This window comes from Centrocercus urophasianus, unplaced genomic scaffold (assembly GCF_019232065.1).
Source record: "Centrocercus urophasianus isolate 14NV4802_14NV808 unplaced genomic scaffold, USGS_Curo_1.0 seq_15, whole genome shotgun sequence".
Lineage (NCBI taxonomy): Eukaryota > Metazoa > Chordata > Aves > Galliformes > Phasianidae > Centrocercus > Centrocercus urophasianus.
In genome coordinates this window covers 47,093,262-47,120,088 of record NW_024884697.1, presented here as the reverse complement: position 1 = coordinate 47,120,088, position 26,827 = coordinate 47,093,262, and the positions used below count along the sequence as shown (strand labels likewise).

The following is a 26,827-nucleotide window of genomic DNA, read 5'->3' as shown; positions in this document are numbered from 1 at the left end:
TAGCCATTCCACTTGAGTAAGTAGGTAAGTAAGTAGGTAAGTAAGTGCCTTCTTTTGTAAAAAGATTCAGCCCAAGCTATGTCTTTAGACACTTGCCATAGAAATGTTTAATGTCAATGATACCCCTGAGAAGGGAAAGGAAGATGATCGGAAGACAAAAGCAATGGAAAGTGAATACAATGGACAACACCTTGGTAATGCATTTTGTTTCAATCACCTATCACAACAAGCTCTTTGTTGTCTACAGATAAAAGGCAAAACGTGGTTGGTATATTTCATACCATAAAACAGCAGCCATGCAAGAGTTTGTTCTCTACCAAAAAGGATGAAAACAGCAAACCACTCGTATGCACTCAGCTTTTTGCCTTCTGAAAGTAGGATTTGCTGGAAAGTGTTGTGAAGGGACTACATGACCTCAGTGCCACCAACACCCCTTAGAGCAGTGCCAGCTAAGACAGTACACAGAGGATCATCACAGTGAGAGGTTGCATGTTAGGACCAAAAGCTCACTCTTGGTACAGAGGATAAAGGGCCCTGTGTTAATATGGCATCTCCTTTACAAGAAAACAGTGCATTTTCCACCTCGCACCACTGCTTATTTTGATAACGTCTCCACTTCCTGAAATCCTGTCAATACAAAGGGGTAATTTCTCTTAGCTTTCCCACCGCCTGGGAATCAAAGATTACAGCTCTGCAACCTGAGAGCATGTTCTGTGTGTAAGAGCACCATGCTGGGGAAAGCGAGCAGAGCCATGGCCCTCAGGGACATCGTTTTCAAGAGGAATCCATTCTCAGCATTCAATTTAGGAATAACACAATGAGTCCGTCATCAAGTCTCACTCGTGTGGAGCAGGGGTAGATAATCCTTAACTTCTCTTCTTCTTATGCTTCATTATTATTATTATTATTATTTGTATGGTTCCACACTTAAAAACAGTCTCTTTCTGCATCTATTCTCAGGGACCATGCAGACAAGAGCAAACGACTGCCTTTTTTTTTTTTTTTTTTTTTCTTTTTCTGAGCAAACCTTTGCTATAAAGAAACTGAATCAATATTATATAAATTTATATTCACTGGTTTCTCCTACCTGCGCCAGAGGGCATTTCCTCATACCTCCTTGGAAAACTCTGTACCATTTAAAAACAACTCTTCTCTCACCATCTTCTACTTTACACCTTTCTCTCTCACACGCTCTGGGTGGCTGCCCACAGTGCACAGAGCTGGAGAAGTGATACTAGCTTCAGGCTACGCAGCTTCCAAGCTTCCTTTTCTCAAGCAGCAGTCTTTTAGCCTCGCAGAACCAATCCCAAACCCATTGAAATCAACACAGCAACTCCTCCTGACTTTGACAGGCTCTGGCACGCAGCCCAAATCCCCAGACTTTCAGCGTTTCTTGGACATTTTTACTTTTTCACTTGATTGATCGGAACCGGTTGGGATTCGTTCAGTACTTGAGCACTGACTGTTCTAAAATAGCCTTTCTGTTCCAAATATCATTCTTTTTCTTACGTTTCGTTTAAAACACCTTCTGCTACTTAATATATAGAATTGTTCAGACATAAATGTAAGGAACACTATTTAATAGAAAGGCAAAGCAAAACACTTCACTGCAAAGTGAGATCTTTGCCAGGAAATTTGCAGCACTATTATTTTTAGCATGTATAAAATTTAAAAAGCAAAACACACACACACACACACACAAAACAACAAGCAGCATTATTTTGAAAGCTTACACTTTTCATCTCAACAACCAGCTCCTTTAGAATATTTTATTGCCACACTACCATGTATTTATATTTCATCTCATCATTTCTTCAGATTTGTTAAGGAAAGGAAGCATTACACCCGCATGATTCCCTGTTTCTGTTTTTGTTTTGTTGTTGCTGTTTGTTTGTTTTTGTTGTGTTTTTTTTTCTGAGAAATGTTTTTATTCCAATTGCTATTTCTGGTCACATTAATAAATACCAAAATTGCTGAGTTCAAAAAATTTTATTTCTAATTATTGTGTTCTCTTAACAACCGGAAGACAAGTCTAGTGAGACACACTGTCTATTTATTGCTCTTTCTGAAATGAATTCCTCAACACTGGGAAGAGAAAAAGCGTTTTCCTGTGGTTAAAGAAAGTCCAAATTGCATGTCTGAAATCTCTTCTAATAAAAAGAGCAAAGCAATAAGCGGATTATCTCTTTAAACGTAGTATAGGAAGGTTGGAGGCCCTGGAGACATTTTCCATAGCCTCTATCTCTGATGCATAGCAACATTATCTTCAACTAGAGAGGGTCCTATGACCCTGGAGCTCCGTTTTAATTTGATCTTCTTCTTTAAAGAGGTTTCTATGATTCCTCTCAAGTTATGCTACATATTCTTATTTTGGGTTGGTTTTGTTTGGTTGTTATTTTGTTGTTGTTTTTTTAATCTGAGATAAAACAGCCTCAGCTTTTTGATCCACTGGCTTGATCGTGTTATATGGATATTAAATGTAACCTTTTCTCTACTAGAACTAGCATATGCATCAGCACTAAAGGTAAGCAAGTTCCAGCTGACAGGAGAGAGAAGCGCTTGGATAGAAAATTCACCTTGAGGGTCTCTCTCCTCACTCTGGTCATTCTAAGTTTGAGAACTCATCCATCTGCCAAAATAATCTATGAGGGAAAACAAAGCAGAACAAAACTTCTATCTTTGTGGGGAAATAATGGCCGGCTGAAACAAAGGCAAACCTACGGATTTTGGTGAGGCAGAGATACCAAATCTCCTCCCGCAGAAATTCAAAATCCCAAACAGTAAGAATGCCCATTGCCAAAAAGAACAGCAAGCTGGGGAGATCAGCTTGAACTTCTCAGGCCGGGACGTAGCCCCAGAACTGTTTGGATTACGCCACCCAGCAAGGGAGTTTCCTCAGGTTCCCGGCTTTTCCTTTTCCTTGTTCTGGATGTTCCCACTGCCACTGGGACATCTTGGCAGGCAAGGATATTTTCTCTGTCTTCCTCAAATCCATTTTTATTTCTGTTCATGCATCCATCCTTCAGCCAATACTGCTGATATTGCTGAAGAGAAAGCATTTCTCCCAAGGCACTGATTTGAGTCAGTTCAGTATGGTCGCAGCAGGCATCTGTGACTACTTGATGGGATTAGCAGATTACGAGAAAGCATGTTTTGCTGTGGGGTTCCTGAAAAAGGAAAAATGGGCAGGTGGATGCTTGGATCTTCGTTAAACTATGCATGAAGGCCTGATGGCTGTGTCAGGAAAGCCACAGGCACAGGATCAGATGGACTGCTGCAGATCAGGATTCAGAGATCAAGCCAGCAAGCAGGGAGGTCTCTGGACTGTGATACCACCTCCAGAGGATCAAGATTCAAGTATTTCAGCCAGGCCAGGTGAGAGAAACCTGCACAGATCCCATCTGCACCATTTTTAAGATATGTGACTGCTCGACAAAAAACAGCTTTTCTTTTGCATCAAACAGCTTTGCTGCAAAATAGCTTCGTTGCATAAATACAGACTGAGCCCCCGTGGGATCTGAACAGATGTATTCTGCTGCTAATGAAGTGCAGTCTGGAGGGAGCCCAAGGTTCATGAGTTCCCCTGGCTGTGCCCTGAAGTCACTGTGGGTCTTCACAGAGAACAGAGGGTGTAGAAAGTAGCTCTGTCGCGCAGGAAGATGTCTGATCCACACAGCGTCAGTTTTTCCCTTAGATATTCTCATACAGTGTATCACTGTATTCTTCTAGAGTTTCTTCCTTCTTAGGTGTCTGCAGAATGATGAAAAGGAGAAAAAAGAAATGGAGGAAAATTATTCAAAAGAAGATGAATTAATCCTTAATCAGCAGACACTGATGTTTGTTCTGTTAGAAATGGCTATAAGAGATCTGCTGAAACGGAAGCCGCTTTGCTGAGAAATGTTGCTCCAAAAGAGACGAACGTGACTAATCCAGCCCAAGGGATAAAGATGCCTCCTTTACTTGTCACTCTTCGCCCAAAAAGCCGTCAGACAAGTAGGGGAGGGAAAATTGGACTCGGTAAAAAAATAAATCACTTTGGATTCTGTGAAGGAGGAATTCCCTGACCTCCCCAATCCGGTTTCTTCAACAGTTGAGTCTATTCCTCACGACTGTTCCCTGTGTAGACAAGGCGCTGACAGACTGATATTTTAAGCGCCGCGTGGCACAGGCCTGCTGTAAGCAAGGTTATGCAGTGAGTAGCTGGAATGCCAGAGGCCGAATGGAGCCCTACCTACACTAGCTTCTTCTCTGTTGCCACCACCAAAGGGAAATGTTCTACAAAATCTGAGTGCGGGCACCTCCATAGCAGGAACAGACACTAGAGGATTAACCCATCACCACCCAGGCTGGCTGTCAGCACAATGCAACAGCTTGCAAATGCTCTTGCTTCAAGTGCTCTCTGCGCTGCTTCACTTGACATGCACCATCCTGCACCAAGGGCTGGCTGAGATCCTCTGCAGTGAGTCTCAGCCACAGTTCAGCAACCCAAGCTTCCTGCTCCAGCCCAAACCCGCTGACCCACAAGGCTTGCTCTTACAAAAACACCCTATTAGGTTCTGACATGGCCAGCTAGAGGATGAACATCCCAGGTGGCCAGAGCCCAGGATGATGGAGCGGGAAGCTGATCGAGAGGTTTTGTCCCTGCAGTGAGAAGTACAGTCAAATTCACCTGTGCAGAGAAGGCCGTATCCCTTTGAGGGGAACCCAACTCATTCCTGGCTTTTGTGAAACAACCTCAGAGATTAATACAATTCTCCCACTTTTCCATTTTAAATCATTGTTCACTGCGCAGAGAGCCCAAGGCCTTGGCATTCTCTTCCAATCCTCACAGTTGCTCCTACTGCAGAAGCTCCTTTCCACTCTCCACACTTGGAGAGGATAAGCAGAACCCTGAGGTGGGACAGAGCAGAGGAGGTGATGGAGCCCCGCCACTCACACTTCCCTGTTTCTGACCAGCATGAAGACTGAACACACTCAGAAGTATGTCTGCTCATGACAGTGAGAGCTCATCCCATCACCTCTTTTTGCTCTCTTCTCCTTTGTTTCTCCCACCTCTTTTTCGATCTTTACCTCTCCCCCGCTGAGACCACAAGAGCCAGACCCACTTGCACACAGATACTCCTTTGCTCTTGCTTCGTTGCTTTGTTCCCGCTGTTTTACAAGTCTGCTGGCCCCTAAAGCAGTTCAGTGGTATGGGCCACACACAGGTGATTCAGCACAGCCCAGACAACTCCATGGTAGGAAAAAAGACGTACTGCATCTCCTCATTCAGACCAAATCATTTAGAAGGAGGCAGCTGATAAAGGTATACAGATGAATAAATAGGACAGAGAAGAGGAATCTGGACTGACTGATCTTCCTACCCAATTAGTTCAAAATGCAAGAACACAAGAACAGGAATGCTGTCTCTTCCAGTACGTAAGATGCACTGTGGTAGAAGACAGCTTATATAAAAGAACCTATTCTTCCCTTCAGTAATCAATTGCAGTAATCAGATACCTGCCACTGCCTCTGCTACAACTGCTTTAAAACCACAGCACTAACTGCAGCATGCCACCGGTGCTGGAAGGAGAACACATGCAGCTAGCTCTGACATGGAAGAAGGCACTTGGTTCTGTACCACTGGATTTGTGACAGTGCTTCAGACACTGGACAATACTGTCCTTCCTTCATGAAACAGAGGGATGGTGCCAGGTGAAGCTGGCTGCAGGCACCAACTGCATAGTTAACCTGGAGAATGCTCTGCAGCAGGACATCAGAGGGAGAAGCAGGAGACATTTTTCAGAAAAATTTTCCAGTGTTAGAAGAGTGAATCTACTTTTTAAGTAGATAAGAGTTCTGGAGGGGAAATGAACAACAAAGATCTGAGGGTAGGAAGGAAGCGTTCCCTGGGGTTTGTCCCTAGAAACATCTGATACTTGTGCTAAGGGCAGGGTGCAGGGCTGTGTGGGCCTCCAGTCTACACCATATGGCTCCCACAATTGATCCATGCCTGCATATTCCAAGCTACTTTCATTATGAGTGGATTCAGTTCCCTGTCTCTAACTCGTAACTCTCAGCCGAGCAAGAAGATCCAAGACATAGCCACACTGCCTTTTCCTGCCTCTGTTCAGGCCATCTTACCTTCTTTTACCAGGTGCTTAATCTTGCAGGTGCTTAATGCCAGCCAGAGTAAAACTGTGTCCCAAGTCTGCCCCTAGTACACAGATTCTTCTGTGATGGAGGACTTCTTGGCTGCCTAAACAATCTGGAGAAGGTAATAGTGGAGGGCAGCATCTGGTCAACTCTCCGTGAATATCTGGGCCATTTAGAGGGAGTAATGCCAAACTTCTCAACACCTTTCAGCAAAGCATCTGCATAAAGCCAGGACTGCCAGAATCAGTAACACTGAAGGAGCAGGGGTTCTGTCAGAAGCAGGAACATACACTACATGTGCAGCCCAGCTGGCGAGTGGATGTCACGTCCCATTTTCCTCTTTCAGTGGGGCTGGAAGTGGGGAAATAGCAGACACGTTTACTACCTGCCAGGGCCGTGGTGCCTCTGAGCTTTCCAGTTTCTAAGGGAATTCTCTAAGAACGAACACAGCCCCAGTCTTTACCTTGCCTGGAAGACTTTTTCTGTGTTCTGGGATCTTTGTGTTGTTCTCGAGGACAGAGTAGACCTCAACTTGCTGCGAATCCAGGCACTGGAAGAAAGAAAAGGGTAGGGTTCAAATTAAATGCTTAGGTTTAAGCACACCTGATTCCTCATCTTGTGCCTGCTGTTTCTGACCTACAAAATTCTGAAGTTCCTGTCTTGCACAAAAATAAAATAATTTTTTGTCCTAAAACTTCTACAGTGCAGTTTCATCACCTTTCTTTTTCAGGCTGATAGACACAGGTTATGACATTACCTATCCAATGTAAGGCAGAAGAGAACAATGCCAATGTCCCTGCTTCCCTCCAAATCGTCACAGAATGCGTAAGAAAGACCTCCCTGTCTGTGGTGCACAAAGGGAACCACAGGTAACAGGCAGCAAGCTGCATCTCTCAAGACTGTTTGGATGCCTCACAGCCAGAGGTTCTTGCTCTTGGTTGTTCTGGGCACACAATGACGAGAAGGGAGTTTAGTCTGGGGTCCTGAAAAACAGGGCTGTTGAAAACAGGAAATCCTACAATAGGCACAATTTCTGTTTATTGCCTGGTATTTTTTTTTTTTCCAAGCTAGAACTGTCTTTCCTTCTTAGAGTAAAGAATAATAATAATAAAAAAAATCAATACACTTGCAGGCCCACAGATATATCTGCGGTCCCACATGGATACAGAGAAACACACACACGTTCTACATGTGTATGCACCCGTTGGTCCCCCAGGTAATCATGTCACAAGAGATGCATGTCAGTTTGAGTGATGTTCCAGATCTGCCTGAAGGATCAAACATAACAATCAGGAGGACTTTTCCATGTGTGTTTCAAGGATGACAGCAGGTTGCCAAGGTGGCTGTTTCTCTGGCAACAGTAAGATGGGAGGAGCTCAGCCGTAAGAGGGGCAGATGGTATTAGTGGAGAGACTGTGGAGGGAGCAAGGTGCCCTGCAATACAGCAAAGGGGACCAGCAAAATACAGGGGGTTTCTCCTGGCACTGCCAGTCATCTGACCCCCATCGTTTCACTGGGAGTTCAGCATCTTTCTGGATCATGACCAGCAGGACTGTGGTTAGAACAGGACAAGATGATAACGGAGCAGCATTTGGAAATGGGGCTGGGAGCAAGCCCCCATCAGGAAGGACCACAGTGAAAGAAACTCCATGTGGCTCTCCCGTTTCCACTCCTCCTCCTCTGTAAGAAGTCAAAGTACTTCACTTGTCCATGTCTCTCTCCCAAGATCCCACTTGCCTGGAGAACACATTCCCAACTACCTCTGTGTGCACAAGCGTGCACAGAAAATCTCATTTCCCTTTCCTCATTTTCAATTCTCTTTGTGATGCTTGCAGTGAGGACCCTGTCCTGTGTGCAGTGCTCCTAACAGCCTGGCTCTGCATCCCATTGACATGGCAGGCAGCCTTTTTCATTGCTCTAGTCCAAAGCCATTCACGAGCAAGACGTATCCTTTTAGTGCTTAAACCCCCAAAGAGATTCCCTCTTTTTGCAAGCCCTCCTTCCCACGGAGGTTCCTGATAATGCTTTGCTGACCAGTTGGAAGGCTAGTGTCTCCAACTGCCATTTGCAAATCAATTACTTGTACATGGTCACTGAGCACCTGCTACAGTCACAGTGGTAGCACGCAGGCCTCTCCTCCCTGCTGGCAGATGCCTTCTCAAAAAGCTCCTGTGCTCTGGAACTCGCCTGCGCTGCAGGAGCTCTGTTTGCTGCTGAAAGAAAAAGCTTGTTTGAAGTGTAAAGCAGGCGAAGCGAGGCCCTTGGATTGTTATTTCCAAGCTGCTCATTAACTAGGCAGCTAAGCTGGAAGATGGAGAGAAATACAGGTTTTGGTCTGGGTGATGCGATGAACTCCTCTGGGGCCGCAGGAGAGTGAAGAGGCCTTGCAGTGCTTACAGTGTAGTGGAACAAAGCAGGTGTCCAGCTGTCCCCACTACAGGGACTTTGTACAGTCTCAAGCTGCATTTCACTGCATACACTCTCCCTTAGGGACCATAAGGTGTCACCTGGAATAGATGGTGGGGAGAGCATTTGCTCCTAGCGACGTGCAGCAGAATGGTTTTGCAGAAGGTGTGCTGGGAGCCTTTCTGTGCCAGGGGCAAGCCTTGCTGCCAGGGAAGATAGCACAGACCATTTAACAAGCTGCACCAGCCAGTTCCAAGTCCTTGCCTGTATGTCCAGTCCTGCTGTCTGTTGTGTCTGCTCCAAGCTCCAGGCCCACTAGAACACTGTGGCTCCCTAACTTTTTTCCAGACTTGAACCTTCTGCCTTCCCTCACAGACAGCATATCTGGCACATGCTGGCCTCCTGTCCCTTCACCTAATCTCTGATCTCCCTCTTTATCTCATCAGTAGAAGTGACTTTCCAGTCAACCATACCATTTCCTTGCCTTAGCTTCCCCCAGAGTTGACCACAGATAGAAGTCTATCCCTCCCTTCCCCAGGAATTAAGCGCTGTGTGTTCAGCAACCTGGTTAAGCACCAACAGGATTTCACAGAGCATGTTCTCCATCCCAGGGCTCACCATCTCCTCCCAATTATCTTTCCCATAACATCTCAGAGCCTTGCTCTCACCGTGCGCTGCGTCTGCTGCGGGAGTTGCTGCCTCATGCCTGAACGAGTCACAGCATCTGCTCTGTGGGGCAGGCTCACACCCCATGGCATACATGACATGATTTGAGGCTGCCTGCAGTTCTGCCAAAGAGGGCTGAGCTGCCTGCCCTGCACACTGGGCTGGCTGCAAGCCCTGCACAGCTGGCGTGCGGCTAATGGGCTATGGGGGAAGGCTGGATGGGCCAGGTCCATAGGGCTCCTGGAAGCACAGGAGCCCAGCCAGCTACTGGGACTGCCTGTGCCTAAGGCTGGCTCTGCTGGCTTGCTGCATTAGCCTTAGTGGGGCCTCCTGAACAGAACAACATGATGAAACATGTAATTAAGATGGAGCTAAGGATGCATGACGAGGCCGACTGAGCGAGAAATGGATTTGAATTTTTTTTTGTCTCCTTGCAGAAATCATCCACTTCAGCAGGAAACTACCCATTTGGATTTTTAAAAGACAGAATTAAAAAAAAATTACTTGATACAAATGAAAAGGTTTATAACCTGCAACATCCTTTACCAAAAGCATTTCTTTTTACCCAGAATAAACATATCACATACCATGTACAGTGCTTTCTTTTAAACCTCCATTCCAGAAACTGAAGGGCCACAAAGCAGTGCCCCCCACTCAGTGAAGTGTGAACAAGAAGGGGGCAGGCCTGCCCTTGCTTTCACATCTGCCCCCTATCAGATTTCCATGCCTCTTTGGCAGGGCTTTGCTCTTCTCCGCAGTACATTCTCCAGAGCTCTGCTTTGTTTAGTTTAAATGATTCATGCAGCTGAGGTTTTCCTTGGAGAGACTTTTCTAGCCCTTACAGACCTCACAGTCAGAAAGGTTTCCTAATATTCAGGCAACATCCTTCTCTACTCACTTTCATTTCATTCCTCCCCATTTGTCCCACAGACCATGTGGAAAAAAAATAAATGAAATAAATCATTCCCTTCTTAGCAAAGCAGCCCTCCCATGGGAGTTAAAGGAAAAAAAAAAAAAAAAAGGAATTCATTTTAAATGGAACTGGATGGGCTGCAAATGTGATTAGGAGTCATGGTTTCTTGAGGTAGTCAAGGTCTGGGCTTGACGTTTCAGGAGAGCCACTCCAATCCTATTACCTATGACACTGCCACTATTGGGCTCATAGAGTGGCAGCAGTCAGTGTTCTCCATTCTGGAGAATGGAGAAAGGAGAGTGGCTGCATTTTATGCAGTTGAATAAGGTAAATGCCCCCAAAAAATCTCCTTTCACTTTCTTCCTGTCCTTTTCCCCAGATGCTAGTCAGCCAGCTCAGGACTGCAGTGGTCCATGCCACTCACACCAGCAAAGCCTCTAAAAAGTTGTTGGTGGGAGTGTTTCTCTCTCTGTCACTGAGTCATCACTGTCCACCTGAGAAAAGCATGTCCCTGAGACACTTTGCAGTACAAGTGAGGCTGAGGTCCAGTCTTCCCTTCTGACTTCTGGAGGCCCTTCCACCTCCAGTGCCAGGAGCTCTCCATGGCCCCATGCTTGCTGCTCAGTCATGTGCTGCTGGCGGAGGGAAGGGTGCTGCCCACCAGCACAGGGCATGGCACAAGGCTTTGGCACTGGGAACAGGATTGAGACATGCACAGCCCTGAGAGGAGCTGGCCAGGGCAGAGCACAGAAATGGGGCTGCCAGGTATATAGCTATCACTGCTGCTGAGATGGAGGGTGATTCTGATACTCACGTCATAAACAGGAGAAGATGGTGGTGGGCTTGCTGAAGGAGGCTGAGTTTCTGTCTGCTGTCTCCTGATATTTAGTTGGTTCTTTTTAGGACACAATATCTGCTCAGGACAAAACACAGAATTACACATTTGGAAAAAATAACATTTCCCCAAGGATGAAATGAATGCCAGTGTCACATCAGAGCCAGCTGCCTACACACCCTCCGAGTACTCGCACAGTAGAGAATGATGGCATTCTGCACAACACAGGCCAGTCACTTTTCTCACCACTGAGTGAAAGGAAGGAGTCTGACAACTGACACTGAAGCACTGGAAAGCAGAACTGGGCTCTGTCTGTATATAGAAATCAGCTCTACCACTGACAGCAGGATGGAGGGAATAGGTATTTAACAGCACATGACAATGCTGAAGGATGGGGAATAAAGCAGAGCCCTGTTCAAAGTGCAAGAGGAATTTCAGAGAGGCAGAATGCAGTGATTTTTGTGAGGATTTGGCTGGGAAAATGTAGCTAATACACAGAGTCTAAAGAAAAGCACCAGACAGGCATTAATGATGACATATAGTCATTGATACACTAACAGGCAGGTCCAGCACGGAGTTATGGAGTTGAAGGAAGAAAGTCTTTTCCTCTGAATTGTTTCTCCTTGAATATGCTTCATTCATGCACAGGTAAGGGTTAGCACTGCTCAGCAAGCAAAAGAAAGAGGCAGAGAAGGCAGAAAGCTTTGCTAAGTATCTCTGTTTTAATTCAGAAAGAAGTGGGATGATTATATTCACATCACATGAAAACAATGAACTGCTTTCCAGTCCATTAGTAACTAAGGAGGATGCTAAATAGCTTCTCTTAAAGATAAACATTTTTAAACCAGCAGGTCTGAGCAAGCTGTGGTGAGAAATATGGTCTGTGTTCAGCAGGAGGGCAAATGTAATGACTGCATGATCTCTTCAGGCCCCAAGGAGAGCCTATAGGTCTGAGACTTGCTGGCCTGCCTCAAAGTCTAGAGGGGCCAACTGGCAAGCTGTGAGAGTGCCTCCCTCCTATCCCCATGGAGATGCTATCTAGGCAGGCAGAGCTGGGGGTTCATCTCCAGCCTAGTCACTCTGTCTCTAACTCCTTCCCCTTCCACCTGCCTGCCTGCAAGGTAAATCTCACGAGATTTGCAGGTCTGCCAACTGCTACCACTCTGTGTTCAATCTCACTATCTCTGAATGTGCATGCTGAAGCCTGATGCTCCTTGGAGCCAAAGGTCTGCATCAGCAACGTAGCTTTCACATAAAAACATGTGCACAGACTGCTGCTGTAATGGCAGAGGGCAGCTTGACAGAGTAAATATGGGTGGACACAATACCTAAAAAAACATAATTCCCCAAATTCAGTTCTAAAATACATCAAGTCTATTCAAGCCAGCTTTAAGATATCCAAAAGATTGCAAAGGAACATCTGAGGGTAGCTGTAATGCTAGAGGGGAGCTTCAGGGGAGCTGGAGCTGGAGGGGAGCTCTGCGGAAAGGGACCTGGGTGTCCTGGTGGACGACAGGTTGGCCATGAGCCAGCAGTGTGCCCTTGTGGCCAAGAGGGCCAATGGCATACTGGGATGCAGTAAAAAGAGCGTGGCCAGCAGGTGAAGGGAGGTGATCCTCCCCCTCTACTCTGCCCTGGTAAGGCCTCATCTGGAGTACTGCATCCAGTTCTGGGCTCCCAGTACAAAAAAGACAGGGATCTCTTGGAAAGAGTCCAGCGGAGGGCCACGAAGATGGTGAAGGGCCTGGAGCATCTCTCCTATGAGGAAAGGCTGAGTGAACTGGGTCTGTTCAGCCTTGAGAAAAGAAGACTGAGAGGGGACCTGATCCAGGTCTATAAATATCTAAGGTGTGGGGGGCTGAATGGTGAGGCCAGACTGTTTTCAGTGGTGAGTGGAGACAGGACAAGGGGAAACGGCTGGAAACTGCAGCATAGGAAGTTCTGCACAAATGTGCGCAAGAACTTCTTTACGGTGAGGTGACGGAGCACTGGAACAGGCTGCCCAGGGAGGTGGTGGAGTCTCCTTCTCTGGAGATGTTCAAGACCTGCCTGGATGCCTACCTGTGCGACCTGCTGTAGGGAACCTGCTTTGGCAGGGGGGTTGGACTTGGTGATCTCTGGAGGTCCATTCCAACCCCTACAATTCTGTGATTCTGTAATAGAACAGTAGATTTCGCCTGGCCAACAGAGATTCCAGTATTAAAACTTCAAAGTTTATTCCACAGGGCTCCTGACTCATTTAGACCTTTCAGTCCTACTTTCAGCTCTTCTTCTCCTGCTCTGCACCTCTTTTATTCCCCACTTGTGGTTTCTCCTTTACCCTCTGTTCTTTCTCACCCAGACGGTTCAAGCCTATGCTACTGGCCTTCTCAACCAAAGGTCCCTGTGAGCCCAGTCTTAATACCCTTCTCCAGGCTCTAGTGCTTTCTCACTCTGGCTCCCAGTCCCAATTTCCCTCCCAAGTCCCTTCATTTCAGCCTCACAGAACCACTGACATTGGAAGATGCCTCTGGAGTTTGTCTAGTGTAATCTGCAGCCTGCTCAGGGTCAACTTAGGCAGGCTGCTCAGAATTTTGTCTCACTCTTTTTTCCCAGTCAGCTGTGACCTCTACACAGGCTTCCTTGAGATCTTACCATGACCTTCCCCTTTAACACTGTCTCCTAATGTTTGCTCTGCCAAGCATATGCTCGATATTCTGGTCCTCATCCCCTCCACACTGCAAACTGTTGTTTTCTAAAGTACCCAACCTATGGCTCAGGAATGCAGTTGAAGTTTCCTTTCATCAGGTCATGCCTTTGCAACAGAGTAGGCCCCATCTTGAAAAAGGATTAGAAACAGGGAAAGCCCTGCTCTCCTTCCACTACTGGGACTGCAACAGACACACAGGACATGCTGTGTGGAAGGACAGCCTTGCACAGGATCCCTTCGACAACTGAGCTGCTAAATTGACAAGAGCCACAAACTAAGCATGCAGAAACTGCAATTTTCCAAGGACCCATCACAAGGTTACATCTGCTTGAATATTCTCAGGGCCAGCACACTGCTGGTGTGACTGCCTGCCCCATCTCTGATCCTTGCTCTAAAGCAGAGCATGCCAAAGTCAAAATGGTTATTAGAATTTATTTAATGGACAAATCAATGACTCGCTTTATCTTTTCTGTAATCTTTTTTCTCAGAATGACTGAACTTAGAAAAAGAAAATAAACCTGAGGCAGACACTCAGCATGGAAAATTTCAGCACGGGGAGTTCCAATCCAGCCAAGTTAGAAGCAAGTGAAATAAATTCCTAGAATGGGCCGTGTCAGGTATTGGTTTTTATTTGGTAATAACTTGCCTTTCTTTTCCACACTAGCAGAGCTGTTGCGGCGATGCTCAGTGCAGCCAGAAGAGTGGTAAAGGTAATGAGAATTTCTCGCCCATGAGAGGTCTGTGCATACCCTGTACCTGTGGGAAAGAAGGCAAAAGATTCATCCTGTGAGCAGAAATTATGTTTCTTGTGTTCTTAACAGATTAGAGGGAGGTGACATATATATGGCAGCCAAAAAGGCTGGTAGGTAGTTGGAGGTTGGGAAAGGTCTTGAGTGATGGGGGAGAAAGGCAGATAGTGGAAAGCACGCAGGCTACATGAAAGAGCGGAGTGGGTACTGCAAACATCCCCTGACCGGCGCAGCAAAAGGGATTTTTCGTCGTGGCTCTTCACATTTACCCTAAGCAATTCTTCATATCCAGCATTCAGTAATGCAAATCCAGCCAATCAGCAGCATGCACCTTCTGACCACATTTCTAAAGCATTTGCTCTTATCTTTCTCCGAAGGTCTCCCTTGTTTTCCAGTCTGTGCATCAGTGGAACGACTGAAACCTTGTAACCACGTGGAAAAAGGGGAGGGATTAGGGTGAGCCCCTAGACTGACTGTGAGCCCCCAACAGTCAGCACCTAACCTCTACATCCGATTACAGTGAGCACCATAACCACCGACCTCATTTTCATCCATCTCTGTCACTCTGATAAAGGCCAAACCATGCTGTGTCCTGGACACTGACACTAAAAACACCCTACCTGGTCCCTGTTTAGAGCTTGATTTTAAGGCTGGTGCTCCCAAGTGCCTGTGGAGGGTAGGTAAAAATTACTGCTTATTCACGTTACCACCTGTGACTTGGGAACAATGGCACAGGTAACCTGTGTAAAACACATTCAACTGGCATTAAATATTGGGTATTAAGATTACTCCTATCTGACTTTATAGCTTGTTCGGGTAGAGGAAGATAAGAATACAGATCATATTTTCATAGTAAAATCCAGCTGATCTTTAACTGTACACCCTTCCTTTCTGCTTGTTCACTTACCTCTAACAAGAACAAACACTCCCTTTCCCTTTATCTGGATGTCATTCCATTGGACTTTGCAGTAGTATGTGCCAGTAGAAGAGGTGCTTTCAAGCGGCTTTGTTTCGTGATTGTAAGATTTGATGGCAGTCCTATTCTCTTCTCCAGGAGGGATATCTACTTGTTCTTTCTTATTATAGATGGATACTTCCTGGTCCCATGCATTAATCCAGTAATAGAAGATTGTAAATCTGGTGTATTTCAGTGTGTATGGGAAGATGACTTCACAGGGGATGGATACTTTTTCCTTAAGCAGTGCAACCCGGATTAGAGGTTTCTGCTGTACGCTGACATCTCCTCCTGCAAGGGTGATAATTGTTAGCAGTCATCTATAAGTCAGGAGAAAATTGCTGCCCCAAAGACATGATCACATGGTGAAAATAAATGTACGCCGAGAAGCATGTCTAGAGCAAGCAGTGCTGGCCCTTGTCAGAAACTGAGTGATGCAGAGCACGTGCCCCTTGTGATCTGCCACATCTCTTAGGTAATTGCTGTGTGATTTGAGATAGCCTGTTGCAATCACAGGCTTCCCCTTTTCCCTTGTGAGCTCCTCTGCACAACGCCAGCGTACAGAAAGACAGGAAATGAAGCAGGAAGTGAACTGATTTTGCACTGGTGTGAGACTACTTACAAATTATGAAAAAGGAAAGCAATTTTCCATGACAAACACTAGCTGGATGTGTTCTGTAACTCCTGAGTTACAATGCTCTGCTCAGGTGCGTACACCTGCACGTGACCACTCTACACCAGCAAGAAGGTGCTGTGTGCAAGCAGGTGCATCTGAGGAACAGTGTGTCTCTGAAACATGAGTGAGGAAGGAAATTGCATATTGTGCACGGGGCCCAGCACCGGGGCCATGAGAAATAAGGCACAGCTTCATCACTCCCAACTTCCGCTGCTGTAAATGGGCAGCAAAGCACAGGAGTGGTTGCTAGATGCAGGAACTATTTGCGGAAGACTGCAGATCTTAAATATCTACATGTGACAGTGTCTCAAGCAGAGATGGGAGATCATGCCCTTCATGTGCTTCCTCCTTACTTGGGCCTGTTGAAAGTAATCTGTCACTGCAACTCAGTAGGCAATGGTGCAGGGAGTTACAAGAGAGGATGAATAAGCACAAATGGGGAACCACAACAAAGTTTGCTCTCTATTTCATAAAATAAAAGGAAAAAAAAGCCAAGAGTGAATCTAATAAAGAGCCTGGGATACAAGATCACTTGGCATCCCAGTCAAATCTGGGTTTAACATCAGACTGATCTATTTATTTGGTAGCTGATAGAATACCACAAATAAGCCCTTTAAGAGGAGGCCTGTGCAAAGCACTGTTGGACTTAAAAAAGGGAAGGGAACTGGAAACTTGCATTCAAGTTTTGTCACCAAATGATGGAGTTGGGATTCTTTCACTGACGTGAAAATAAAAGGAGAAAAATATAGAGAGGTAAAGTAGAGCTTTTCCATTCGTGGTTTTGATGGCACTCTCTGGGGTTCAGCATCTATAATAGGATCATAACAAGCCATTAATAACGTGGTCCCAGAACACAGCCAGACTTGCTTTCCTGTCATCATGCAGTAATGCTGCATCGGAACAGCAGTATCCATCTCTGTGTGAAGGGACCCAGCATGGGAAGAGGCAACCCTGACAATGCTACAGAATGCAGACCACTAAGGAGAATTGAGGGGTGGAATGACAGAAGGAGGGCACAACCACTGTCCAGAAAAGACTTCAGGGAAGTAACATCAGTTAAGGAAAATCCTCTACAGACGACATAGCCAAGTACAATAGCCCAAGAGTAAGGAAGAGCTTAGGTTACATCATTAGAAAGGGGTTCTTGGCTGTAAAAGCAACTAGGATACAATGAAATCCTAAGGGACTTGGTCTTTGTGAGTGTACAGTCCTGTGTGCACTAGATATAATGTCATGGAAAGGAGGCAACAGAAAATCCTGCAGCCACAGTGGGAATGATAACCTGAGTAGTCTCTTCTGGGCCTTATTTTCTAAAATAAATCACCATCCTTCTCGCCATCTCTACCAGCAGAACACACATGAATGCAGCTTTTATACAGGGCATTGTAAAGCATCACTGTAAAAAAGCAGAGGAGAGATCCATCTTCTTACAGTATCCCAGGAGCCATTAGTTTGAGAAGAACATGCCAGGGAAAAAGCCAAACCATTTTATTTAGGTTATATAACCCTTCTCCCATGTTCCCCCTTTCTTAAGGATTCTCTCTCTGAGCTTTGAAATGCTTAAAAGACAGAAATAGCAGCAGTGTGCAAATTCCTAGAGGGAAGCTCTGGAAATTAGCAGAAGATAGCAGCTGGAAATGCTCTAATATGAACAAACGTGAGAGTAAACAGAAGGGAAAAAAAAAACAACTTTTTTACCTCCGTAGTGAAGCAACCAAAGAAACAGGAAGATGACTTTTAGATTAGAGCCCATGGTAAGGTCAAAAGGCTGTAAGAAAGCAACCAGAGATGAAGATCCAGAAGGCAAAAAGAAATTGTTTTTCACGAGGTCTTCCTGCGTCTGAAAGGCCGTTTGATCCCCTCCCGTTTGTGCAGGGACAGGCGGGACAGACACACACTGCTTTTGGCAAGCTGTTCCTGGCAGATGCAACCTCTTCTGCTTTTCTGTCAGACTCCTCCCTGCACTGTGGTTCATTTCTCTGCACTATTATCACGGTGTTATATCTATCAACAGGTGTCAAAAGATTAGGCTGTAAGCTCTTTAACGCACAGAGCTTTGTCTTCCAATGACCATAAAACATCACACGCATTTAAAGCAAACTTTGTCACCTTCTGTAGTGACCAAAGCCCCAGGTTGGAATACAGAGAAAAACATGCTTTGACTGATGCAGCTTGAGGTCATTTGAGGTAAACGTAGTCAAATTCATTGAACAAGTCAACTGATTCTAGAGCAATGGACAAGCTTAAAAGTGGCACATCAGGGTTTTTACCATAATTTTATAGGAATTTGTTCATACATTTGTTTTGGAACAGCTATCCCTGACTACTTCACTGCACTGACTATCCAGATTTCTTAATAAGGGCACTTCAAATTCTCTTGCTCAAGTGGCTGCCATGCAGTGCCACAGCGCGTGGGTTCACAGCAGAGGAGCACTATCAAACTAATTCTTTACACGACCACTTCAGCATGAGATCACCTGTTTAGCCTTCAAAATGGAAAACAAGTACCTGCATCAGCACAGAAAAACAGCCCTGCTGTCCTCCTTGCTGCCCAAATACTTCCCTCCACAGGTTAGGTTACTTCAGAGAAAGGCACTTGCATTGCAGAAGTGAGAACAACCAGACAGTGCATTCATCTGTAACAGCTGTGATGTTTCAGATTCACACGATGCTGGCTCTGAATCGGCTTCGCACTGCAGGCAAACCTTAAAAAAAATCTATTGTAGGGAAATGTAAAGAGAGCCCTTTGAAGAAGAAAACCCTCTCTTTGTGGGAGGATCCTGCCACCTACACTCACAAAGAGCCTTTGATTTCAATGAAAGCTTGTTTTTAGCTAAAACATCTGCAGTGCAACAGCTGAGCAGTGTCTGACTCAAAAAACCCTGATGTCTGAGAGGTCTTTGCTTCTCTCTAGAGAAGTCCTTTTAGACTTCTTGAGAGACATTTGCACTGACCACAAGAAACCACTTCGCTGCAACTTCAAGGGCTCCCACTCACACTGGGTGCTGCACTGTGGAAACTGGTGAGGATGACGGATGGCTGTGCTAAGATCTGGATAAGCCTGTAGATTGTGCGCATTTAAATCACTGTCTGTTGAGTCTGTATGAGCAAGACTTGCTCCAAAACAACTTTCAGTTCATAGCGTTTTTCCCCCTGTTCAACCTGGGACAAGTTCTTAGGAGGAAGGGGTCTTGACACAGGGGGGCTGTGCACAGCTGTGGCTGCTCTATTCCCCTGAGCCCAGGGCCAGCTCCAGTACCTCGAGGAGAGCCCTGACAGATGGAAAGAGGAGCAAGTGGCTCTGTGTGGCTTTGCAAAGCTGGTGCAGCAGCTGCACTCCTCCAGGGAAGGTTTAGCTCAGATTAGCCAAAAGGAACTCCTCTCCCCAAGACACGCTGATACGAGCTGCACAGGGCTGGTCTCAGCTGCAAATTGCTCCTCACAGGTCTTAACGCTGAGCAGCAAGGACAATCAAGAGCGGTAACAAGACACTGGGGGCCTACTTGGTATTTCAGATATGTAGGCACAGATCAGGCAGCTGTGGCTCTGGAGGGGATGTGGGGTCACAACCATGCTCAGCAGCACTTCTCAGGCCTGAACTGCATCTTCAAGATAGCTGGGGGAGGGAGGGAATAGCTACCTTCCTACAGTGAGGGCCTCCTGAGCTCTTATATCGCACTCATCCCCATGGTAGCACAGCTTTGCAATTTCCAGCAATGATGTATTTCTAGAGGACAGAACGTGCTGCTCCTGTCAGTGATGTGTTTTAACTGTTATCAGCATTTATCTGCTTCAGGAATTCAGAGTGATAAGTGGATTAAGTGCGGTAGGTTTGTAGGGCTGCTAGGTCAACATCCTCCTTCTGTCCTTTCCCTTCTCTTCCTATAAACAACCCTGTTGCCACTCCAAATGCCAAGTCTTAGAAATACTGCTGTCTGGAATTTTAAGAAATATATAGTTTTGGCATTTCAGAAGAGGTCACACATAAGACTCCGCTCTAGGATTATTGGCATGGCAGGCAAGAAACATTCTCTGCTGGAATTTGCTATGGTAGTGCCTGCTGAAAAGAAATGGTTTTGAAATTACTACCCAGCAACTACTAACAGGGTAGCATTCTGTCCCCAAGAGCCTAAGGGGAGCCTGAAGCTTTGAATATTAAATTACAATTCTATTGGTTTGGGGGATTCTGGACTGGAGACATAAAAGGGAGGAAGATGAGGGAAAGCGGGGTTATTGTGTGTTTCTGTAACAGCCTGGAGGAGGACTGATCCTCCTGAAACTTAGGTGGAACAAGCCAGGATAACTGTGCCAAAAGAAAAAAATTACAAAGCTCCTAAGGAATGGGCCATTGTAGGATTTGCCCCCATACATTACACAGTACACTGCTGCATGTGAGCAGGTCCCTGCTGCATGAGAAGGGAACTGCTTGTCCCACTCCAGATGGGTCAGGATCTGGAAGTTTGGTCCCTCCTTTAGTGCACCAAAAGTTGACCCTTTCCCAAGACTAAATACAGCGTTGGGCCAGATGCAAGCAACAATTTCTGCATGTGGCTGGAAAGCATCTATTAATTTCACTCAAGCACTTTCAAAAGCTCATGACAGCGGCCAGCATTCCCAAGAGTGAGGAAGAACGCATCCTTCTGGCTCTCACAAGCAGCAAGTTTGGGCAAGTGCTGAACCTACCAGAATTGCCTGTTCACAGCTGTGTCCAATGTATACCCACAAGCAGCGGCACACACTTGTGCCCACACATGCCCCCACAGCCAGTTTCAGGGAAAGTATTTATTCCAACAAAAAGACTGCTGCTAGCCAAGGCAAAAGCAACGTTGCAGAGACCACAACAAAGCCTCTTGATTGCCGTAGTGTTTAACACCACAACCAGCCGTAGGAGAAACACCGCCTGGCGCAGAGATGAGCTGCAGCAATTCAACAAGCCTGACTGCAGCGCCTGCCTGAGAGCGTTTCAGAGCATTCCCCAGCACGGCAGCTCTGGATTCGCTGCCTTGTCAGAGACCGGCTCAATCCCCCACCGCCGCAAACCCAGCCAGCGGCAATGCAGACACACACCTCCGAGGATTCGCAATCTCTTTGACTCCTCTAACCCCGGCCTCTGTGGCTTACAGTTTCCCTCTGGCTGGTGGTAAGAGCGGTAGGAGAGCTAGAACAAGCAGGGCCGTACCTCTGCCAGCATTTTACCATCGCTCTGTGTCGAGTGCCTCTCAGCAGGGCTGGATGATGCTGAAGTAAAAGCTGCCAATGCCCTCGCTAGATTCTACCCGTTGAACTGCTCCAGGGAAGAGAACAATCAGCAACTAGAAGAGAAACCAGAAAAAGAAAGGTGTTGACACCACCGTAGGGAAAGGAGGGGGTGCTTTTATGATTCCCTTTCACCAACAAAATGAGTCTGCCTCGCAAATCATCCTGCTTCTGCTCTTTTTCTGTCGCTTCACTGGAAAGATTCCTGGGGACTGAATTGTCACCAGGCGCCTGATGCGCTCACAGGGGCTCTCGCTTCAACCTGGCAGCACTCCCCTGCAGCTCCCCTCCACAGCCCTCCTTTCGTAGCCTGCGTGACAAGCCAGGGGGCGAGGGGGATTTCACCTCCAAGGAGTCCTTTGACATCTTCCAGGAAAAAAAAAAAACCAAACAAATTCCACCTGGCTCAGCTCCAGAGCCCTCCGGGTTGTGAGAAACACGGCTGAGCAAGAGAACGTCTGGATGCCACAACCCTCGCCCCGGGCGGGAGACAACAATCAGAGTGACCACAAGCGCTGTTAGCAGGCTCCCATCCGCTCTGAGGCAGCTGAGTGCTCTGCATTGGAGCAGCGGGACCAGCCGCTGCCTCCCCGAACGCAGCACAGCTCCCTGCACGCCCACAGCCACGCAGGAAAGCCCTGGAGGGCGGCGCCGCTGCCCGCTCCCCGCGCCCTCACCCACAAGATGGCGCCGTCGCCCCGGCTCGCGCCGCCCTCAGCCCCGCGCCCTGCCCTGTGGTGTCACGGATGCGGGTGCCGCGGCGACCTCACGCAGGCCGCTGAAAAGGCAGTGTGCAAAAAGCAAACATCGTGCTGGTTTCACCCCGTCCTGCCCCGTCCCTTCCACACACAGAGGTGCCGGCAGTGCCCTGGGTGCTCCCCATCCCGAGCTCTCTGCTCAGAGGCTTCCCAGCCGCAGCCCCAGAGAAAATGAGCTCAACTAGGATCCATTTAAAGCAAAATTAATGCTAATTAACTGGAACCAACAACTCGCAGCGCAACGTTTATTCGGCACGCTGCAGCTATCACCGCAGCGGTTCACCCATGAGGAGAAGGTGAGCAGACGGCGGGATGCAGGAAAGGAAAACAAATTTTACCCGGGGCTCCGGCACAGCTGCAGCGCTGGGAAGTCAACCCCGTCCTGCCGCCCTCCCTTCTCACCTCCCTCCCTCACCACAGCAACCTCAGGAGCCCTCAGTTCCCCACACGTGTGACCAGAGTGGCCCTGGGGGTGGCAGCCCCCTGGCACACGGGGTGAGGTGTGGAGGCCAAAACTCATTTTGCTCCAGCACGGTTTGTCAGTCGCCCTCGGAAGCCGTCCCTCCTACGCTGTGGGCACGTTGGAAACTCTTGCCAGCACTGGTGGGGGAGAAGTTTTATTATGAATGAGATTTCTCAACCTCCAGAGGCCTTCTGACAGCAAGTGTGGGCCCCCAGCTGGGTGCTAGGTGAGAAAACAGAGATGATCTGTACTCTGATTTTTCCTGGGAAAGCTTCTTACATACTTTCCACCCAAATCAAAATGCTGCCAAGCGCTATTGGTGATGCCGTGGCGCAGGCACAGGGAGGGTTATGTAGAGCAAGGTGACGGGGCAGCCAACGGGCACAAGAGCTGTCCCTGCCAGCCACCGCCTCGACAGGTGGCCCTTATGGCTGAGCCAGTTGGCTGTGCCAGGCCCGGCTCCCCAGGCCTTGGCAAGCTGCAGCCTCTACCTTGCCATGCCCCGTGGTGTGCCTGCAGCTGCACCACACTCCAAGCTCATTCTCTTCCACGAAGTCTCTGTGCTCCCTTGTGTCTAGACAACATCATTCTTCCCCAGCTCCTTCATTTTTCTTTTTTTTCCCTTCCTTTGAGAATCAGAGAATCATAGAATGGCTGGGGTTGGAAGGGATCTCAAAGACCATCTAGTTCCAATGTCTTTTAATGTCTTTCTTTCTCCCTCCTTTTTTTTTTTTTTTTTTGCTTAGCTAGGGCCCCATTCTTGCTGCTCAGCATCTGGCAGCTTTCCAACCAAGGGACCTGCAGAAATCAACACCACCTCTGAGCCACCAGCCACCCAGCAGCAAACGTGCATGCAGTCACACTCTGCATTGGGTCGGCACTGCTCTCCTCATATGCACCAGGCTTCCATCAGCTCCTGGGAGGATGGCTGGGGAAGGATTAAGTAGCTAAGTATCTCACTGGCAAATGAAGATGGCTTTCTTTTCTGTTAATTCCTCAGCTTTGCTTTTATTGTGAACTGTGCAGAATACACAGGCTAATGCAGCTGTTTTAGCAAACTCTCCTAGGGTAGAAAAACATCTTTAAGCCACCAGACCCTAGACTGGCTATCCAAACTAAATAAACCATTCTGGCAAGAGCATTTGCTGGAAGAACCATCTCTTTGCTAGGATTTTTGCCAACATAGAATTGTTTTTCATTCTCAATTTTTCCCCACATCCCAATCCAGATTCCCATCCACCATCAACATCCTGAGCTGACAGGACTACAGGACACAGATTTGGCCTAATGCAAGAGGATCGTCATCAAGGCTTTTTTAAACCCTTCTCAAAATTTCTGCATGCAGTTGGAGACAGATGATGAGAATAAAGCTTAAAAGCATAAAAGCGTAACTGCTGACAAAGCTTTTCCCCAGCAGGCACAGCAAGCTGTCTGTCTGAGGAGAAAAAGGCAGAGCAGAGAACAACCTCATGGCTAGGTGAAGCATCAAGCATATGGCAGGGGAAGTCTGAGAAGGAAGTCATGAACCTCTCTGTGTACTTGGAGGTTGGAGGCTGGAGGCTGGCTCTGAGCCCACCTCAGCCCCTCTAGTGGAAGGAGCGCAGCTGCATAGCAAACCCTGAGATGGCAGCTGTACACCAACAGTGAGAAAGAAAAGGAAATGTGAAAGTCCTGTCTGTGTGGAGAAACGACATCAACACAAACATGTGCATGGAGGAAGGTACGTGGATACCATAGCAGGGCTCAGACTCCTTTTATGGCTAAATATATTTCCATTTGCTTTTTACTTATGTATTTGCAGATACTTTCACACACACGCACATTTTATGTGCAGCCCAGTACTGTGGCTTTGGTTTGCCTGAGCCAGTCCCCTCGCCCCCTCCCCCTCCACCCCCCATGGCCCCAGCAATCATGTGGGAGGCCCTGCACTGTGGCTGGGCCCGTGACTTCTCCCACTGCCCCCTCCTCACTGTGCTTGTGCTGGGGAGAGCCTTCCCCACCCTGCCACTGTTTCCTTTATTATCTCTGCCCAGCTGTGGTTTATAAGTTGTTTAAATCTTTTCTAGGAACAGATAAGAGATCACAATTACCCAGAATCCAAAAATGCAGACAGCTTGAAATGTGGTTAGGCTCTGCCCTACTTTCATTGAGCTAAGAGCAAGGCTCTGCTGAGGTGCTTGGGGAGAGGAGGAGAAAAAAGAAAGATCCACCTCAGCAAACCACCCCTTCCCTCCCTCCTTCCTGAAACAAGTTCCCCCGCCAAAAAACCTGCTGCGTCTGTTCAAACCACCCTGCCAGCTCCTCCTGGCTGCCCTGGGACCTCCAAGCAGCAGAAGTGAGCAAAGCAAAGCTGCCCAGGGACATGGTGGCCTGAGCAGGAGGCTGTGGTGCATCACCATCTCTCCAAGCTGAGCTCAGTGCATGGATGATGTTCATCAAACCAGGGGTGGGATGAGGTTGGCAGGGCAGGGAGTGCTGCAGGTTAAGTGTGGTGTATCACCAGAAGTTTTACCATCCATACACTCAGTGGCACAGAGGGAAGCCGCAGAGGTGGAGTGGGTCTGGGACTTCCCTCTTGTGAGAAATCCCCTCCTGGGAAGTCCGCACTCAGTTACAGAGCATTGCTACACCACACCGTCAGCCACTAGCTGAGGGTAAAGCTTTCAGGATCCTGCAGTACCCAGGAAGGGGATACTGCTGACAAAATGCTAGAGGCCATTTTCCTTCTCTCTGTGGTCCCAGCTGCTCACAGATATGCACCTGCAGCTCTGTGACCTTGTCTGAAGTAAAAAATATCTTCTAAGTGATTCCACCTACATTACTTCAGCTACAGAGCAGTATACAGACAAACCACTAGCAACCACTAATATATTAAAGACGCTTCTCCATCCTGCTTGGAAGTGCTTGCATCAAAGCAAGGATGAGAGCAGCAGGTGGGTATTTTTGTAGGTGTTTTTGTTAGTGGCAGCAACAGAGAAATTTCAGAAGTGTCTGCTGTGGTCAGGGCCAAAGAGGGATACTAAAGAGGGCGTTGTCTGAAAGATGATACAATCCAAGATCATTATGGTATTTATTAATACCATTTACAAGGCCTGACTTGTATAGCCTTGGAAGGAAAAATGAAAAAAATGCCAGCAAACACATTATGTTCTTCTGCAAGAAGTTGTTTCATCCTATTGAAAATCTTTGTTAGAAAGAATGATGAGAATGGTAATAATAAGGCACTATAATTATACCTGATCTTTCTATAATCTCTCTCTCTGCAGAGTTCAGGAGCACTTTACTGCTATTATTGGATTTGAACAGTCCCATCTGGATAGCATACGACTGATTTGTTTGCATGGCTTATTTTAGGTATTTCAGCACACACATTAGAACTGCCTTTATATCTGGCCCATCCCCTACACAGCATTTAAGAGCGGCAAGAGATCTCATCCCAATGTCTTGGAGAGCTCTTTGCAGTCCAAGATTCAGAGAAGCCCCCAGTCCTTCTCTACCCAACCCGGTACCGCAGAACAAGCAATAAAACCATTCCTGTGGCATCCAAACAGGCAAGAAACTCCATCACATCTAAGAATGCAGCCACTGCAGAAGTTCTTGGGTGTGAAGCAGGGCACTTGATAATTGATTGCGCCAGGACCAGGAGAAAACAGATGGAATTCTAAATAATTTGGCCCAAGATTAAAAATATTATTATAAAGAAATGAGAGTTTAAAAAATGAATAAAAATGTGATACAAGAAAATATGGTTTACGTAAACAGAACTGTGCTTTCAGCATGAAATTTGCAGCTGTTTGTCACTAGCTTACAGCGCAGGGAATGCCCCTTGCAGATTGAGTCCCCATAAAACTTAACCAATACATGTTGTCTCATTATTTCTCTGCTTTTAGTGCTTTCCAGGGGATATTTTTTCCTCCTGTGAAATGGAGCAAAGACTTCTCCCTGCTGACCAACTGGAGGCAAGTTGGATGCAGCCCATGTCTTTCCTCCCACCCACCCTGTAACTCCATATCTGCCCAGAAAGGTGACATTTCCAAAGCCCATCCATTCTCAAGGCTGTGGGCACATTGTCTTAAGCATCTTAAACGGAATTACCAGCCTTGCCCAAAGCTTTTCCCCACCTTCATTTTTCCATTTTGAAGTAGTACATCCTTGCTTTCATTCTCTTAGATTCTTCAGAGACGTCTTTCTCAATTTGTTTACTTCTGGTTTATTTTTAAAAGACAAACCCCCAATGGACATAAGCTCTCAAGTCACTTCTGAAAACACTGTCTTGTCTGTAAGTGCTTTGTTTGTGATCCTTTCCAGTCCTTGAGGCTATTGTTT

The 26,827-nt window shown here is 46.9% G+C and overlaps 1 protein-coding gene across 1 annotated transcript; it reads right to left on the bottom strand.

Annotated features, from left to right (window-relative positions):
• Positions 1 to 1,970: 1,970 nt before the first annotated feature.
• Positions 1,971 to 17,949, bottom strand: NFAM1 (NFAT activating protein with ITAM motif 1). Its single transcript, XM_042816244.1, has 6 exons — positions 17,723 to 17,949; positions 15,301 to 15,639; positions 14,291 to 14,400; positions 10,935 to 11,033; positions 6,599 to 6,685; positions 1,971 to 3,750 (listed from the first exon to the last, which is right to left on the bottom strand). The coding sequence occupies exons 1-6, from the start codon at positions 17,775 to 17,777 to the stop codon at positions 3,691 to 3,693; spliced, it is 750 nt and encodes a 249-aa protein (XP_042672178.1). The 5' UTR covers positions 17,778 to 17,949; the 3' UTR covers positions 1,971 to 3,690.
• Positions 17,950 to 26,827: the final 8,878 nt, after the last annotated feature.